Genomic DNA, 18,401 nt, shown 5'->3' with positions numbered 1-18,401 from the left:
ATTCCTTCCTTCACATCATTTCTTTATTCCTTCACACATCACGTCTTTATTCCTTCCTTCACATCCTGTCTTTATTCCTTCACACATCATGTCTTTATTCCTTCACATCCTGTCTTTATTCCTTCACACATCATGTCTTTATTTCTTCACACATCACGTCTTTATTCCTTCACACATCATGTCTTTATTCCTTCACACATACTGTCTTTGTTCCTTCACACATCACATCTTTATTCCTTCACACATACTGTCTTTATTCCTTCACATCACGTCTTTATTCCTTCATACATCACGTCTTTAATCCTTCACACATCACGTCTTTATTCCTTCACACATCACGTCTTTATTCCTTCACATCCTGTCTTTATTCCTTCACACATCACATCTTTATTCCTTCACACATCATGTCTTTATTCCTTCACACATCACCTCTTTATTCCTTCATACATCACGTCTTTAATCCTTCACACATCACGTCTTTATTCCTTCACATCATGTCTTTATTCCTTCACACATCACGTCTTTATTCCTTCACACATCACATCTTTATTCCTTCACATCATGTCTTTATTCCTTCACACATCACGTCTTTAATCCTTCACACATCACATCTTTATTCCTTCACATCATGTCTTTATTCCTTCACACATCACGTCTTTATTCCTTCACACATCACGTCTTTATCCATTCACATCATGTCTTTGTTCCTTCACACATCACGTCTTTATTCCTTTACACATCACGTCTTTATCCATTCACATCATGTCTTTATTCCTTCACACATCACGTCTTTATTCCTTCACACATTATGTCTTTATTCCTTCACACATCATGTCTGTTCAGTCACATCACGTCTTTATTCCTTCACACATCACGACTTTATTCCTTCACATCACCTCATTTCTTAACCAACAAGCCACAGGTTTCCCAGCACTTTGGATCATAGCATATCTTCACTCCTAGTCCATTCAGTTTTCAAACTACCAGAGATCATAGCATATCTTCACTCCTAGTCCATTCAGTTTTCAAACTACCAGAGATCATTGCAGATCTTCACTCCTAGTCCATTCAGTTTTCAAACTACCAGAGATCATTGCAGATCTTCACTCCTAGTCCATTCATTTTTCAAACTACCAGAGATCATACTATATCTTCACTCCTAGTCCATTCAGTTTTCAAACTACCAGAGATCATACTATATCTTCACTCCTAGTCCATTCAGTTTTCAAACTACCAGAGATCATTGCAGATCTTCACTCCTAGTCCATTCAGTTTTCAAACTACCAGAGATCACTGCAGATCTTCACTCCTAGTCCATTCAGTTTTCAAACTACCAGAGATCATACTATATCTTCACTCCTAGTCCATTCAGTTTTCAAACTACCAGAGATCATTGCAGATCTTCACTCCTGGTCCATTCAGTTTTCAAACTACCAGAGATCATTGCAGATCTTCACTCCTAGTCCATTCAGTTTTCAAACTACCAGAGATCATTGCAGATCTTCACTCCTAGTCCATTCAGTTTTCAAACTACCAGAGATCATACTATATCTTCACTCCTAGTCCATTCAGTTTTCAAACTACCAGAGATCATTGCAGATCTTCACTCCTAGTCCATTCAGTTTTCAAACTACCAGAGATCTTCACTCCTAGTCCATTCAGTTTTCAAACTACCAGAGATCATTGCAGATCTTCACTCCTAGTCCATTCAGTTTTCAAACTACCAGAGATCATTGCAGATCTTCACTCCTAGTTCATTCAGTTTTCAAACTACCAGAGATCATACCATATCTTCACTCCTGGTCCATAGTTTCCAAGCTACCAGTAACTGATGATCATAGCATATCTTCACTCCTAGTCCATACACATTCCAAGCTACCAGTAATTGATGATCATAGCATATCTTCACTCCTAGTCCATACACATTCCAAGCTACCAGTAACTGATGATCATAGCATATCTTCACTCCTAGTCCATACACATTCCAAGCTACCAGTAACTGATGATCATAGCATATCTTCACTCCTAGTCCATACACTTTCCAAGCTACCAGTAACTGATGATCATAGCATATCTTCACTCCTAGTCCGTACACTTTCCAAGCTACCAGTAGTTGATGATCATAGAATATCTTCACTCCTAGTCCATACACTTTCCAAGCTACCAGTAGTTCATGATCATACTCCTACTTAATGTATAGTAGTTCTGTTAAAGCATATCTCTCTCTCTCTCTCTCTCTCTCTCTCACACACACACACACACACACACACAAACATACACATACAGTGTGATTAACACGTTACAAAACATGCAGGAATAATGCTAGTCTTCTATATTTTGCATAAAAAGATGCAGGGGGCCAAGTTACTGGTGCAAAAAACAACAAATCTAAGTAACTTCAATGATTAGTATCAAGGTCATTTTAATAGGATAAAAACATAATAAACCCAAATCCCTAAACAAAACAAGACAAAACAGAGAAAAATATAATGAACCCAAACCCCTAAGGACAGAAAAACAAAACCACAAAAACAGAAGCAAGCAATAGACTAGCTGTGCAGCAGTGACTGTGCAATATTCATTAACTTTGTTATCATCAATAACTGGCCAAGTCTTGTGGTCTTTCCTTTCTGTGCAATATTCATTAACTTTGTTATCATCAATAACTGGCCAAGTCTTGTGGTCTTTCCTTTCTGTGCAATATTCATTAACTTTGTTATCATCAATAACTGGCCAAGTCTTGTGGTCTTTCCTTTCTGTGCAATATTCATTAACTTTGTTATCATCAATAACTGGCCAAGTCTTGTGGTCTTTCCTTTCTGTGCAATATTCATTAACTTTGTTATCGTCAATAACTGGCCAGGTCTTGTGGTCTTTCCTTTCTGTGCAATATTCATTAACTTTGTTATCGTCAATAACTGGCCAAGTCTTGTGGTCTTTCCTTTCTGTGCAATATTCATTAGCTTTGTTATCGTCAATAACTGGCCAAGTCTTTTCTTCTTTTCTATGTATCCCCATCCTACACTTTCACTCCTTCCTTCAGACCCACAACACCCATCACTATCACAGTCACCATCACCTTCAGACCCACAACACCCATCACTATCACAGTCACCATCACCTTCAGACCATGACAACCATCACTATCACAGTCACCATCACCTTCAGACCATGACAACCATCACTATCACAGTCACCATCACCTTCAGACCCACAACACTCATCACTATCACAGTCACCATCACCTTCAGACCATGACAACCATCACTATCACAGTCACCATCACCTTCAGACCCACAACACCCATCACTATCACAGTCACCATCACCTTCAGACCCACAACACCCATCACTATCACAGTCACCATTACCTTCAGACCCACAACACCCATCACTATCACAGTCACCATCACCTTCAGACCATGACAACCATCACTACCACAGTCACCATTACCTTCAGACCCACAACACCCATCACTATCACAGTCACCATCACCTTCAGACCATGACAACCATCACTATCACAGTCACCATTACCTTCAGACCCACAACACCCATCACTATCACAGTCACCATCACCTTCAGACCATGACAACCATCACTATCACAGTCACCATCACCTTCAGACCCACAACACCCATCACTATCACAGTCACCATCACCTTCAGACCATGACAACCATCACTATCACAGTCACCATTACCTTCAGACCCACAACACCCATCACTATCACAGTCACCATCACCTTCAGACCCACAACACCCATCACTATCACAGTCACCATCACCTTCAGACCATGACAACCATCACTATCACCTTCAGACCCTGACAACCATCACTATCACAGTCACCTTCAGACCCACAACACCCATCACTATCACCATCACCTTCAGACCCACAACACCCATCACTATCACAGTCACCATCACCTTCAGACCATGACAACCATCACTATCACAGTCACCATTACCTTCAGACCCACAACACCCATCACTATCACAGTCACCATCACCTTCAGACCATGACAACCATCACTATCACCATCACCTTCAGACCCACAACACCCATCACTATCACTATCACCTTCAGACCCACAACACCCATCACTATCACCATCACCTTCAGACCCACAACACCCATCACTATCACCTTCAGACCCACAACACCCATCACTATCACCATCACCTTCAGACCCACAACACCCATCACTATCACAGTCACCATCACCTTCAGACCATGACAACCATCACTATCACCTTCAGACCCTGACAACCATCACTATCACAGTCACCTGACAGGAACCTGGCACCAGAGCTGGTCAATCCCACAGCTGTGTGTTGGATGGGGTTCAAACCCACTTGCCCCCTTGCCGTAAATCTGACACAAACCACTTCAGCACAGCAAAATGTGTTACATTTTCCTCTACTGAATCATTATTCCTCAAATAAAATGTGGAAAACAAAAACAGAACAAAAGCTAACCAACCAACCAACAAACCACAGCCACCCCAGACCCCGGACACCAGGACAGGCCACACACCCCACTGACTGACCTTAATCTTGGGAGCGTTCTTCATGTTGTCGTGCTGGGGGATGGTGTTGGTCACCACCATAGCCTCAAAGGCCGAGTTGTTGATGCGCTGGATGGCCGGCCCTGACAGGATGCCGTGTGTGCAGATGGCATACACTTTCTTGGCTCCAGCCTCCATCAGCCTGATAATCATCATCATCATCATCATCATCATCAATAAACAGCATAGTGTTGTGTGTGCAGATGGCATACACCTCCTTGGCTCCAGCCTCCATCAGCCTCAACACATCATCATCATCAACATCATTATCATCGTGCTGTGTGTGCAGATGGCATACACCTCCTTGGCTCTAGCCTGAACATCATCATCATCATCATCGTCATCATCATCATCATCATGCTGTGTGCAGATGGCATACACCTCCTTGGCTCTAGCCTGAACATCATCATCATCATCATCGTCATCATCATCATGCTGAGTGCAGATGGCATACACCTCCTTGGCTCTAGCCTGAACATCATCATCATCGTCATCATCATCATCATCATCATCATGCTGAGTGCAGATGGCATACACCTCCTTGGCTCTAGCCTGAACATCATCATCATCATCATCATCATCATCATGCTGAGTGCAGATGGCATACACCTCCTTGGCTCTAGCCTGAACATCATCATCATCGTCATCATCATCATCATGCTGAGTGCAGATGGCATACACCTCCTTGGCTCTAGCCTGAACATCATCATCATCATCGTCATCATCATCATCATCATGCTGAGTGCAGATGGCATACACCTCCTTGGCTCTAGCCTGAACATCATCATCATCGTCATCATCATCATCATCATGCTGAGTGCAGATGGCATACACCTCCTTGGCTCTAGCCTGAACATCATCATCATCATCATCGTCATCATCATCATCATCATGCTGAGTGCAGATGGCATACACCTCCTTGGCTCTAGCCTGAACATCATCATCATCATCATCGTCAACATCATCATCATCATGCTGAGTGCAGATGGCATACACCTCCTTGGCTCCAGCCTCAACACATCATCATCAATAAATAGCATCAGTGTTGTGATAAGGGCCAACAACATCACCAAATGTGCTTACAAGTGTAGTGAAGAAAACAAGGGGAAGGAAAGGAGTCATGCAGAAAGCTGGAGGGAGGGAAAACAAGAGGAATCAGACGCCAAAGATCCAAAGAAAAAAACACAGAAAACAATCAACCAACTTCAGGACTACAATCACAGTAGACCCTGAACAGTAGTCAGCAGGAACATGACTGATGTTACTGTGTGTACTGTGTCTACTTTCCCCATGACTGACGTTACTCTGTACTAAGTCTACTTTCCCCATGACTGATGTTACTGTGTGTACTGTGTCTACTTTCCCCCATGACTGATGTTACTGTGTGTACTGTGTCTACTTTCCCCATGACTGATGTTACTGTGTGTACTGTGTCTACTTTCCCCATGACTGATGTCACTGTGTGTACTGTGTCTACTTTCCCCATGACTGATGTTACTGTGTGTACTGTGTCTACTTTCCCCATGACTGATGTTACTGTGTGTACTGTGTCTACTTTCCCCGTGACTGATGTTACTGTGTGTACTGTGTCTACTTTCCCCATGACTGATGTTACTGTGTGTACTGTGTCTACTTTCCCCGTGACTGATGTCACTGTGTGTACTGTGTCTACTTTCCCCATGACTGATGTCACTGTGTGTACTGTGTCTACTTTCCCCATGACTGATGTCACTGTGTGTACTGTGTCTACTTTCCCCATGACTGATGTCACTGTGTGTACTGTGTCTACTTTCCCCATGACTGATGTCACTGTGTGTACTGTGTCTACTTTCCCCATGACTGATGTCACTGTGTGTACTGTGTCTACTTTCCCCATGACTGATGTCACTGTGTGTACTGTGTCTACTTTCCCCATGACTGATGTCACTGTGTGTACTGTGTCTACTTTCCCCATGACTGATGTCACTGTGTGTACTGTGTCTACTTTCCCCATGACTGACATTACTGTGTACTAAGTCTACTTTCCCCATGACTGATGTTACTGTGTGTACTGTGTCTACTTTCCCCCATGACTGATGTTACTGTGTGTACTGTGTCTACTTTCCCCATGACTGATGTCACTGTGTGTACTGTGTCTACTTTCCCCATGACTGATGTTACTGTGTGTACTGTCTACTTTCCCCGTGACTGATGTTACTGTGTGTACTGTGTCTACTTTCCCCGTGACTGATGTCACTGTGTGTACTGTGTCTACTTTCCCCATGACTGATGTTACTGTGTGTACTGTCTACTTTCCCCGTGACTGATGTTACTGTGTGTACTGTGTCTACTTTCCCCGTGACTGATGTCACTGTGTGTACTGTGTCTACTTTCCCCCATGACTGATGTTACTGTGTGTACTGTGTCTACTTTCCCCATGACTGATGTTACTGTGTCTACTTTCCCCATGACTGACATTACTGTGTGTACTGTGTCTAATTTCCCCATGACTGACATTACTGTGTCTACTTTCCCCACAAGTGACGAGACAGTGCCACAAACACCACAGACAGAGCTACAAACACCCACAGACAGTGCCACAAACACCACAGACAGAGCTACAAACACCCACAGACAGTGCCACAACACAAACACCCACAGACAGCGCCACAAACACCACAGACAGAGCTACAAACACCCACAGACAGTGCCACAACACAAAAACCCACAGACAGTGCTACAAACACCACAGACAGAGCTACAAACACCCACAGACAGTGCCACAACACAAACACCCACAGACAGTGCCACAAACACCCACAGACAGTGCCACAACACAAACACCCACAGACAGTGCCACAAACACCACAGACAGAGCTACAAACACCACAGACAGAGCTACATACACCCACAGACAGTGCCACAACACAAACACCCACAGACAGTGCCACAAACACCACAGACAGAGCTACAAACACCCACAGACAGTGCCACAACACAAACACCCACAGACAGTGCCACAAACACCCACAGACAGTGCCACAACACAAACACCCACAGACAGTGCCACAAACACCACAGACAGAGCTACATACACCCACAGACAGTGCCACAACACAAACACCCATAGAGCGAGCTACAAACACCCACAGAAAGTGCCACAAACACCACAGACAGAGCTACAAACACCCACAGAAAGTGCCACAAACACCACAGACAGAGCTACAAACACCCACAGGCAGTGCCACAACACAAACACCCGCAGACAGTGCCACAAACACCACAGACAGAGCTACAAACACCCACAGACAGTGCCACAAACACCACAGACAGAGCTACAAACACCCACAGACAGTGCCACAACACAAACACCCGCAGACAGTGCCACAAACACCACAGACAGAGCTACAAACACCCACAGACAGTGCCACAAACACCACAGACAGTGCTACAAACACCCACAGACAGTGCCACAACACAAACACCCATAGAGCGAGCTACAAACACCCACAGAAAGTGCCACAAACACCACAGACAGAGCTACAAACACCCACAGACAGTGCCACAACACAAACACCCACAGACAGTGCCACAACACAAACACCACAGACAGTGCCACAAACACCACAGACAGAGCTACAAACACCCACAGACAGTGCCACAACACAAACAGACAGTGCCACAAACACCCACAGACAGAGCTACAAACACCCACAGACAGTGCCACAAACACCACAGACAGAGCTACAAACACCCACAGACAGTGCCACAAACACCCACAGACAGAGCTACAAACACCCACAGACAGTGCCACAAACACCACAGACAGAGCTACAAACACCCACAGACAGTGCCACAAACACCACAGACAGTGCCACAAACACCACAGACAGTGCCACAAATGCCACAAACACCCACAGACAGTGCCATAAACACCACAGACAGTGCCACAAACACCACAGACAGAGCTACAAACACCCACAGACAGTGCCACAAACACCACAGACAGTGCCACAAATGCCACAGACAGTGCCACAAATGCCACAAACACCCACAGACAGTGCCACAAACACCCACAGACAGCGCCACAAACACCACAGACAGTGCCATAAACACCACAGACAGTGCCACAAACACCCACAGACAGCGCCACAAACACCCACAGACAGTGCCACAAACACCACAGACAGTGCCACAAACACCCACAGACAGTGCCACAAACACCACAGACAGTGCCACAAATGCCACAAACACCCACAGACAATGCCATAAACACCACAGACAGTGCCACAAACACCACAGACAGAGCTACAAACACCCACAGACAGTGCCACAAACACCACAGACAGTGCCACAAATGCCACAAACACCCACAGACAGTGCCATAAACACCACAGACAGTGCCACAAACACCACAGACAGAGCTACAAACACCCACAGACAGTGCCACAACACAAACACCCACAGACAGTGCCACAAACACCACAGACAGAGCTACATACACCCACAGACAGTGCCACAACACAAACACCCATAGAGCGAGCTACAAACACCCACAGAAAGTGCCACAAACACCACAGACAGAGCTACAAACACCCACAGAAAGTGCCACAAACACCACAGACAGAGCTACAAACACCCACAGGCAGTGCCACAACACAAACACCCGCAGACAGTGCCACAAACACCACAGACAGAGCTACAAACACCCACAGACAGTGCCACAAACACCACAGACAGTGCCACAAATGCCACAAACACCCACAGACAGCGCCACAAACACCACAGACAGTGCCACAAACACCCACAGACAGTGCCACAAACACCACAGACAGTGCCACAAACACCCACAGACAGTGCCACAAATACCCACAGACAGTGCCATAAACACCACAGACAGTGCCACAAACACCACAGACAGAGCTACAAACACCCACAGACAGAGCTACAAACACCACAGACAGAGCTACATACACCCACAGACAGTGCCACAACACAAACACCCACAGACAGTGCCACAAACACCACAGACAGAGCTACATACACCCACAGACAGTGCCACAACACAAACACCCATAGAGCGAGCTACAAACACCCACAGAAAGTGCCACAAATGCCACAAACACCCACAGACAGTGCCATAAACACCACAGACAGTGCCACAAACACCACAGACAGAGCTACAAACACCCACAGACAGAGCTACAAACACCACAGACAGAGCTACATACACCCACAGACAGTGCCACAACACAAACACCCATAGAGCGAGCTACAAACACCACAGACAGTGCCACAAATGCCACAAACACCCACAGACAGTGCCATAAACACCACAGACAGTGCCACAAACACCACAGACAGAGCTACAAACACCCACAGACAGAGCTACAAACACCACAGACAGAGCTACATACACCCACAGACAGTGCCACAACACAAACACCCACAGACAGTGCCACAAACACCACAGACAGAGCTACATACACCCACAGACAGTGCCACAACACAAACACCCATAGAGCGAGCTACAAACACCCACAGAAAGTGCCACAAACACCACAGACAGAGCTACAAACACCCACAGGCAGTGCCACAACACAAACACCCGCAGACAGTGCCACAAACACCACAGACAGAGCTACAAACACCCACAGACAGTGCCACAAACACCACAGACAGTGCCACAAATGCCACAAACACCCACAGACAGCGCCACAAACACCACAGACAGTGCCATAAACACCACAGACAGTGCCACAAACACCCACAGACAGCGCCACAAACACCCACAGACAGTGACACAAACACCACAGACAGTGCCACAACACAAACACCCACAGACAGTGCCACAAACACCACAGACAGTGCCACAAATGCTACAAACACCCACAGACAGTGCCATAAACACCACAGACAGTGCCACAAACACCACAGACAGAGCTACAAACACCCACAGACAGAGCTACAAACACCACAGACAGTGCCACAAACACCACAGACAGAGCTACAAACACCCACAGACAGTGCCACAAACACCACAGACAGAGCTACAAACACCCACAGACAGTGCCACAAACACCACAGACAGTGCCACAAACACCCACAGACAGTGCCACAAACACCACAGACAGTGCCACAAATGCCACAAACACCCACAGACAGTGCCATAAACACCACAGACAGTGCCACAAACACCACAGACAGAGCTACAAACACCCACAGACAGAGCTACAAACACCACAGACAGAGCTACATACACCCACAGACAGTGCCACAACACAAACACCCACAGACAGTGCCACAAACACCACAGACAGAGCTACATACACCCACAGACAGTGCCACAACACAAACACCCATAGAGCGAGCTACAAACACCCACAGAAAGTGCCACAAACACCACAGACAGAGCTACAAACACCCACAGACAGTGCCACAACACAAACACCCGCAGACAGTGCCACAAACACCACAGACAGAGCTACAAACACCACAGACAGTGCTACAAACACCCGCAGACAGTGCCACAAACACCACAGACAGAGCTACAAACACCCACAGACAGTGCCACAACACAAACACCCATAGAGCGAGCTACAAACACCCACAGAAAGTGCCACAAACACCACAGACAGAGCTACAAACACCCACAGACAGTGCCACAACACAAACACCCGCAGACAGTGCCACAAACACCACAGACAGAGCTACAAACACCCACAGACAGTGCCACAACACAAACAGACAGTGCCACAAACACCCACAGACAGAGCTACAAACACCCACAGAAAGTGCCACAAACACCACAGACAGAGCTACATACACCCACAGACAGTGCCACAACACAAACACCCGCAGACAGTGCCACAAACACCACAGACAGAGCTACAAACACCCACAGACAGTGCCACAACACAAACACCCATAGAGCGAGCTACAAACACCCACAGAAAGTGCCACAAACACCACAGACAGAGCTACAAACACCCACAGAAAGTGCCACAAACACCACAGACAGTGTCACAAACACCACAGACAGTGCCACAAACACCACAGACAGTGCCACAACACAAACACCCATAGAGCGAGCTACAAACACCCACAGAAAGTGCCACAAACACCACAGACAGAGCTACAAACACCCACAGACAGTGCCACAAACACCCACAGACAGAGCTACAAACACCCACAGACAGTGCCACAAACACCACAGACAGAGCTACAAACACCCACAGAAAGTGCCACAAACACCACAGACAGTGTCACAAACACCGCAGACAGTGCCACAAACACCACAGACAGAGCTACAAACACCCACAGACAGTGCCACAAACACCACAGACAGAGCTACAAACACCCACAGACAGTGCCACAAACACCACAGACAGAGCTACAAACACCCACAGACAGTGCCACAACACAAACACCCATAGAGCGAGCTACAAACACCCACAGAAAGTGCCACAAACACCACAGACAGAGCTACAAACACCCACAGAAAGTGCCACAAACACCACAGACAGTGTCACAACACCCACAGACAGTGCCACAAACACCCACAGACAGAGCTACAAAACACCCACAGACAGTGCCCACAAACACCACAGACAGAGCTACAAACACCCACAGACAGTGCCACAAACACCCACAGACAGAGCTACAAACACCCACAGACAGTGCCACAAACACCACAGACAGTGCCACAAACACCCACAGACAGTGCCACAAACACCACAGACAGTGCCACAAATGCCACAAACACCCACAGACAGTGCCATAAACACCACAGACAGTGCCACAAACACCACAGACAGAGCTACAAACACCCACAGACAGTGCCACAAACACCACAGACAGTGCCACAAATGCCACAAACACCCACAGACAGTGCCATAAACACCACAGACAGTGCCACAAACACCACAGACAGAGCTACAAACACCCACAGACAGTGCCACAAACACCACAGACAGTGCCACAAATGCCACAAACACCCACAGACAGCGCCACAAACACCACAGACAGTGCCATAAACACCACAGACAGTGCCACAAACACCCACAGACAGCGCCACAAACACCCACAGACAGTGCCACAAACACCACAGACAGTGCCACAAACACCCACAGACAGTGCCACAAACACCACAGACAGTGCCACAAATGCCACAAACACCCACAGACAGTGCCATAAACACCACAGACAGTGCCACAAACACCACAGACAGAGCTACAAACACCCACAGACAGTGCCACAAACACCACAGACAGTGCCACAAATGCCACAAACACCCACAGACAGTGCCATAAACACCACAGACAGTGCCACAAACACCACAGACAGTGCCACAAACACCCACAGACAGAGCTACAAACACCCACAGACAGTGCCACAAACACCACAGACAGAGCTACAAACACCCACAGACAGTGCCACAACACAAACACCCACAGACAGTGCCACAAACACCACAGACAGAGCTACATACACCCACAGACAGTGCCACAACACAAACACCCATAGAGCGAGCTACAAACACCCACAGAAAGTGCCACAAACACCACAGACAGAGCTACAAACACCCACAGAAAGTGCCACAAACACCACAGACAGAGCTACAAACACCCACAGGCAGTGCCACAACACAAACACCCGCAGACAGTGCCACAAACACCCGCAGACAGTGCCACAAACACCACAGACAGAGCTACAAACACCCACAGACAGTGCCACAAACACCACAGACAGTGCCACAAATGCCACAAACACCCACAGACAGCGCCACAAACACCACAGACAGTGCCACAAACACCACAGACAGTGCCACAAACACCCACAGACAGCGCCACAAACACCCACAGACAGTGCCACAAACACCACAGACAGTGCCACAAACACCCACAGACAGCGCCACAAACACCACAGACAGTGCCACAAACACCACAGACAGTGCCACAAACACCACAGACAGTGCCACAAACACCACAGACAGAGCCACAAACACCACAGACAGTGCCACAAACACCACAGACAGAGCTACAAACACCCACAGACAGAGCTACAAACACCCACAGACAGTGCCACAAATACCCACAGACAGTGCCATAAACACCACAGACAGTGCCACAAACACCACAGACAGAGCTACAAACACCCACAGACAGTGCCACAAACACCACAGACAGTTCCACAAATGCCACAAACACCCACAGACAGTGCCATAAACACCACAGACAGTGCCACAAACACCACAGACAGAGCTACAAACACCCACAGACAGAGCTACAAACACCACAGACAGAGCTACATACACCCACAGACAGTGCCACAACACAAACACCCACAGACAGTGCCACAAACACCACAGACAGAGCTACATACACCCACAGACAGTGCCACAACACAAACACCCATAGAGCGAGCTACAAACACCCACAGAAAGTGCCACAAACACCACAGACAGAGCTACAAACACCCACAGAAAGTGCCACAAACACCACAGACAGAGCTACAAACACCCACAGACAGTGCCACAAACACCACAGACAGAGCTACAAACACCCACAGGCAGTGCCACAACACAAACACCCGCAGACAGTGCCACAAACACCACAGACAGAGCTACAAACACCCACAGACAGTGCCACAAACACCACAGACAGTGCCACAAACACCCACAGACAGCGCCACAAACACCCACAGACAGTGACACAAACACCACAGACAGTGCCATAACACAAACACCCACAGACAGTGCCACAAACACCACAGACAGTGCCACAAATGCCACAAACACCCACAGACAGTGCCATAAACACCACAGACAGTGCCACAAACACCACAGACAGAGCTACAAACACCCACAGACAGTGCCACAAACACCACAGACAGAGCTACAAACACCCACAGACAGTGCCACAAACACCACAGACAGAGCTACAAACACCCACAGACAGTGCCACAAACACCACAGACAGTGCCACAAATGCCACAAACACCCACAGACAGTGCCATAAACACCACAGACAGTGCCACAAACACCACAGACAGAGCTACAAACACCCACAGACAGAGCTACAAACACCACAGACAGAGCTACATACACCCACAGACAGTGCCACAACACAAACACCCACAGACAGTGCCACAAACACCACAGACAGAGCTACATACACCCACAGACAGTGCCACAACACAAACACCCATAGAGCGAGCTACAAACACCCACAGACAGCGCCACAAACACCACAGACAGTGCCATAAACACCCATAAACACCACAGACAGTGCCATAAACACCACAGACAGTGCCACAAACACCCACAGACAGCGCCACAAACACCCACAGACAGTGCCACAAACACCACAGACAGTGCCACAACACAAACACCCACAGACAGTGCCACAAATGCCACAAACACCCACAGACAGTGCCACAAATGCCACAAACACCCACAGACAGTGCCACAAACACCACAGACAGAGCTACAAACACCCACAGACAGAGCTACAAACACCCACAGACAGTGCCACAAACACCACAGACAGAGCTACAAACACCCACAGACAGAGCTACAAACACCCACAGACAGTGCCACAAACACCACAGACAGAGCTACAAACACCACAGACAGAGCCACAAACACCCACAGACAGTGCCACAAACACCACAGACAGTGCCACAACACAAACAGACAGTGCCACAAACACCCACAGAAAGTGCCACAAACACCACAGACAGAGCTACAAACACCCACAGAAAGTGCCACAAACACCACAGACAGAGCTACAAACACCCACAGACAGTGCCACAACACAAACACCCGCAGACAGTGCCACAAACACCACAGACAGAGCTACAAACACCCACAGACAGTGCCACAAACACCACAGACAGAGCTACAAACACCCACAGACAGTGCCACAACACAAACACCCATAGAGCGAGCTACAAACACCCACAGAAAGTGCCACAAACACCACAGACAGAGCTACAAACACCCACAGAAAGTGCCACAAACACCACAGACAGTGTCACAAACACCCACAGACAGTGCCACAAACACCCACAGACAGAGCTACAAACACCCACAGACAGTGCCACAAACACCACAGACAGAGCTACAAACACCCACAGACAGTGCCACAAACACCCACAGACAGAGCTACAAACACCCACAGACAGTGCCACAAACACCACAGACAGTGCCACAAACACCCACAGACAGTGCCACAAACACCACAGACAGTGCCACAAATGCCACAAACACCCACAGACAGTGCCATAAACACCACAGACAGTGCCACAAACACCCACAGACAGTGCCACAAACACCACAGACAGTGCCACAAATGCCACAAACACCCACAGACAGCGCCACAAACACCACAGACAGTGCCACAAATGCCACAAACACCCACAGACAGTGCCACAAACACCACAGACAGTGCCACAAACACCCACAGACAGTGCCACAAACACCACAGACAGTGCCACAAACACCACAGACAGTGCCACAAACACCCACAGACAGAGCTACAAACACCCACAGACAGAGCTACAAGCACCCACACCCCTCACTTTTCAGCAGCATGACAGACAGTGCCACAGGTGTCGGCCATGTCATCGACCAGGATGGCCACGCGGTCCCTGACGTCGCCCACCAGCACCATGGAGGCCACTTCATTGGCCTTCTTCCTCTCCTTGTGGATCAATGCAAAGTCCACGTTCAGCCGGTCAGCGATCGCCGTCACTCTGCACACATCACACTGACCAATCACTGTCACTGCACACATCACACTGACCAATCACTGTCACTGCACACATCACACTGACCAATCATTGTCACTGCACACATCACACTGACCAATCATTGTGCACACATCACACTGACCAATCACTGTCACTGCACACATCACACTGACCAATCACTGTACACACATCACACTGACAGGCCAATCACTGTCACTGCACACATCACACTGACCAATCACTGTCACTGCACACATCACACTGACCAATCACTGTCACTGCACACATCACACTGACCAATCACTGTGCACACATCACACTGACAGGCCAATCACTGTCACTGCACACATCACACTGACCAATCACTGTCACTGCACACATCACACTGACCAATCACTGTCACTGCACACATCACACTGACCAATCACTGTACACACATCACACTGACAGGCCAATCACTGTCACTGCACACATCACACTGACCAATCACTGTCACTGCACACATCACACTGACCAATCACTGTGCACACATCACACTGACCAATCACTGTCACTGCACACATCACACTGACCAATCACTGTCACTGCACATTTCACACTGACCAATCACTGTCACTGCACACATCACACTGACCAATCACTGTCACTGCACACATCACACTGACCAATCACTGTCACGGCACACATCACACTGACCAATCACTGTCACTGCACACATCACACTGACCAATCACTGAATCACTGTCACTGCACACATCACACTGACCAATCACTGAATCACTGTCACTGCACACATCACACTGACCAATCACTGTCACTGCACACATCACACTGACCAATCACTGTCACGGCACACATCACACTGACCAATCACTGTCACTGCACACATCACACTGACCAATCACTGTCACGGCACACATCACACTGACCAATCACTGTCACGGCACACATCACACTGACCAATCACTGTCACGGCACACATCACACTGACCAATCACTGTCACTGCACACATCACACTGACCAATCACTGAATCACTGTCACTGCACACATCACACTGACCAATCACTGAATCACTGTCACTGCACACATCACACTGACCAATCACTGTCACGGCACACATCACACTGACCATTGTATTAAATATAAAATCTTAAGGCAACAATTTTTAAAGGATATTCAAAATTCGAATAACACAGGACATATTCCCAGTCAGGTGATGCTAACAGATGATGAATATATACAAACAAGATTGGGAAAATTTGTTTATGAATGCTGCTGCAATTTACTGCATTAACTGATTGATTAATTGTGTGTTTTTCATTCGTTCATTCATTTACCATTGCACTTGTGTCTTATAAACCTTACGGTTTCATGACAATAAAATATATTCTATTCTATTCTATTCCATTCTGACCAATCACTGTCACTGCACACATCACACTGACCAATCACTGCACACATCACACTGACCAATCACTGCACACATCACACTGACCAATCACTGTCACTGCACACATCACACTGACCAATCACTGCACACATCACACTGACCAATCAGTCACTGCACACATCACACTGACCAATCACTGTCACTGCACACATCACACTGACCAATCACTGCACACATCACACTGACCAATCACTGTCACTGCACACATCACACTGACCAATCACTGTCACTGCACACATCACACTGACCAATCACTGTCACTGCACACATCACACTGACCAATCACTGCACACATCACACTGACCAATCACTGTCACTGCACACATCACACTGACCAATCACTGCACACATCACACTGACCAATCACTACACACATCACACTGACCAATCACTGCACACATCACACTGACCAATCACTGTCACTGCACACATCACACTGACCAATCACTGTCACTGCACACATCACACTGACCAATCACTGTGACTGCACACATCACACTGACCAATCACTGCACACATCACACTGACCAATCACTGCACACATCACACTGACCAATCACTGTCACTGCACATATCACACTGACCAATCACGGTCACTGCACACATCACACTGACCAATCACTACACACATCACACTGACCAATCAC

General features: G+C 47.5%; 1 protein-coding gene across 3 annotated transcripts in view; it reads right to left on the bottom strand.

Annotated features, from left to right (window-relative positions):
- The window catches only part of LOC143299090 (ribose-phosphate pyrophosphokinase 2-like), a 79,977-nt gene that overhangs the window by 40,290 nt on the left and 21,286 nt on the right, over positions 1-18,401 (bottom strand). For all 3 annotated transcript variants that reach the window (XM_076612216.1, XM_076612215.1, XM_076612217.1), the window contains exons 5-6: positions 16,132-16,305; positions 4,552-4,711 (exon numbers count right to left, since the gene is read on the bottom strand). In XM_076612216.1, the coding sequence (XP_076468331.1) occupies positions 4,552-4,711; positions 16,132-16,305 (334 nt within the window). The remainder of the gene's footprint in view (positions 1-4,551; positions 4,712-16,131; positions 16,306-18,401) is intronic.

The sequence above is a fragment of the Babylonia areolata genome, chromosome 24, assembly GCF_041734735.1.
Source record: "Babylonia areolata isolate BAREFJ2019XMU chromosome 24, ASM4173473v1, whole genome shotgun sequence".
In the NCBI taxonomy this organism is placed as follows: domain Eukaryota; kingdom Metazoa; phylum Mollusca; class Gastropoda; order Neogastropoda; family Buccinidae; genus Babylonia; species Babylonia areolata.
Note: the sequence above shows the minus strand (reverse complement) of the source record. Positions and strands in the feature narration are given on the sequence as shown.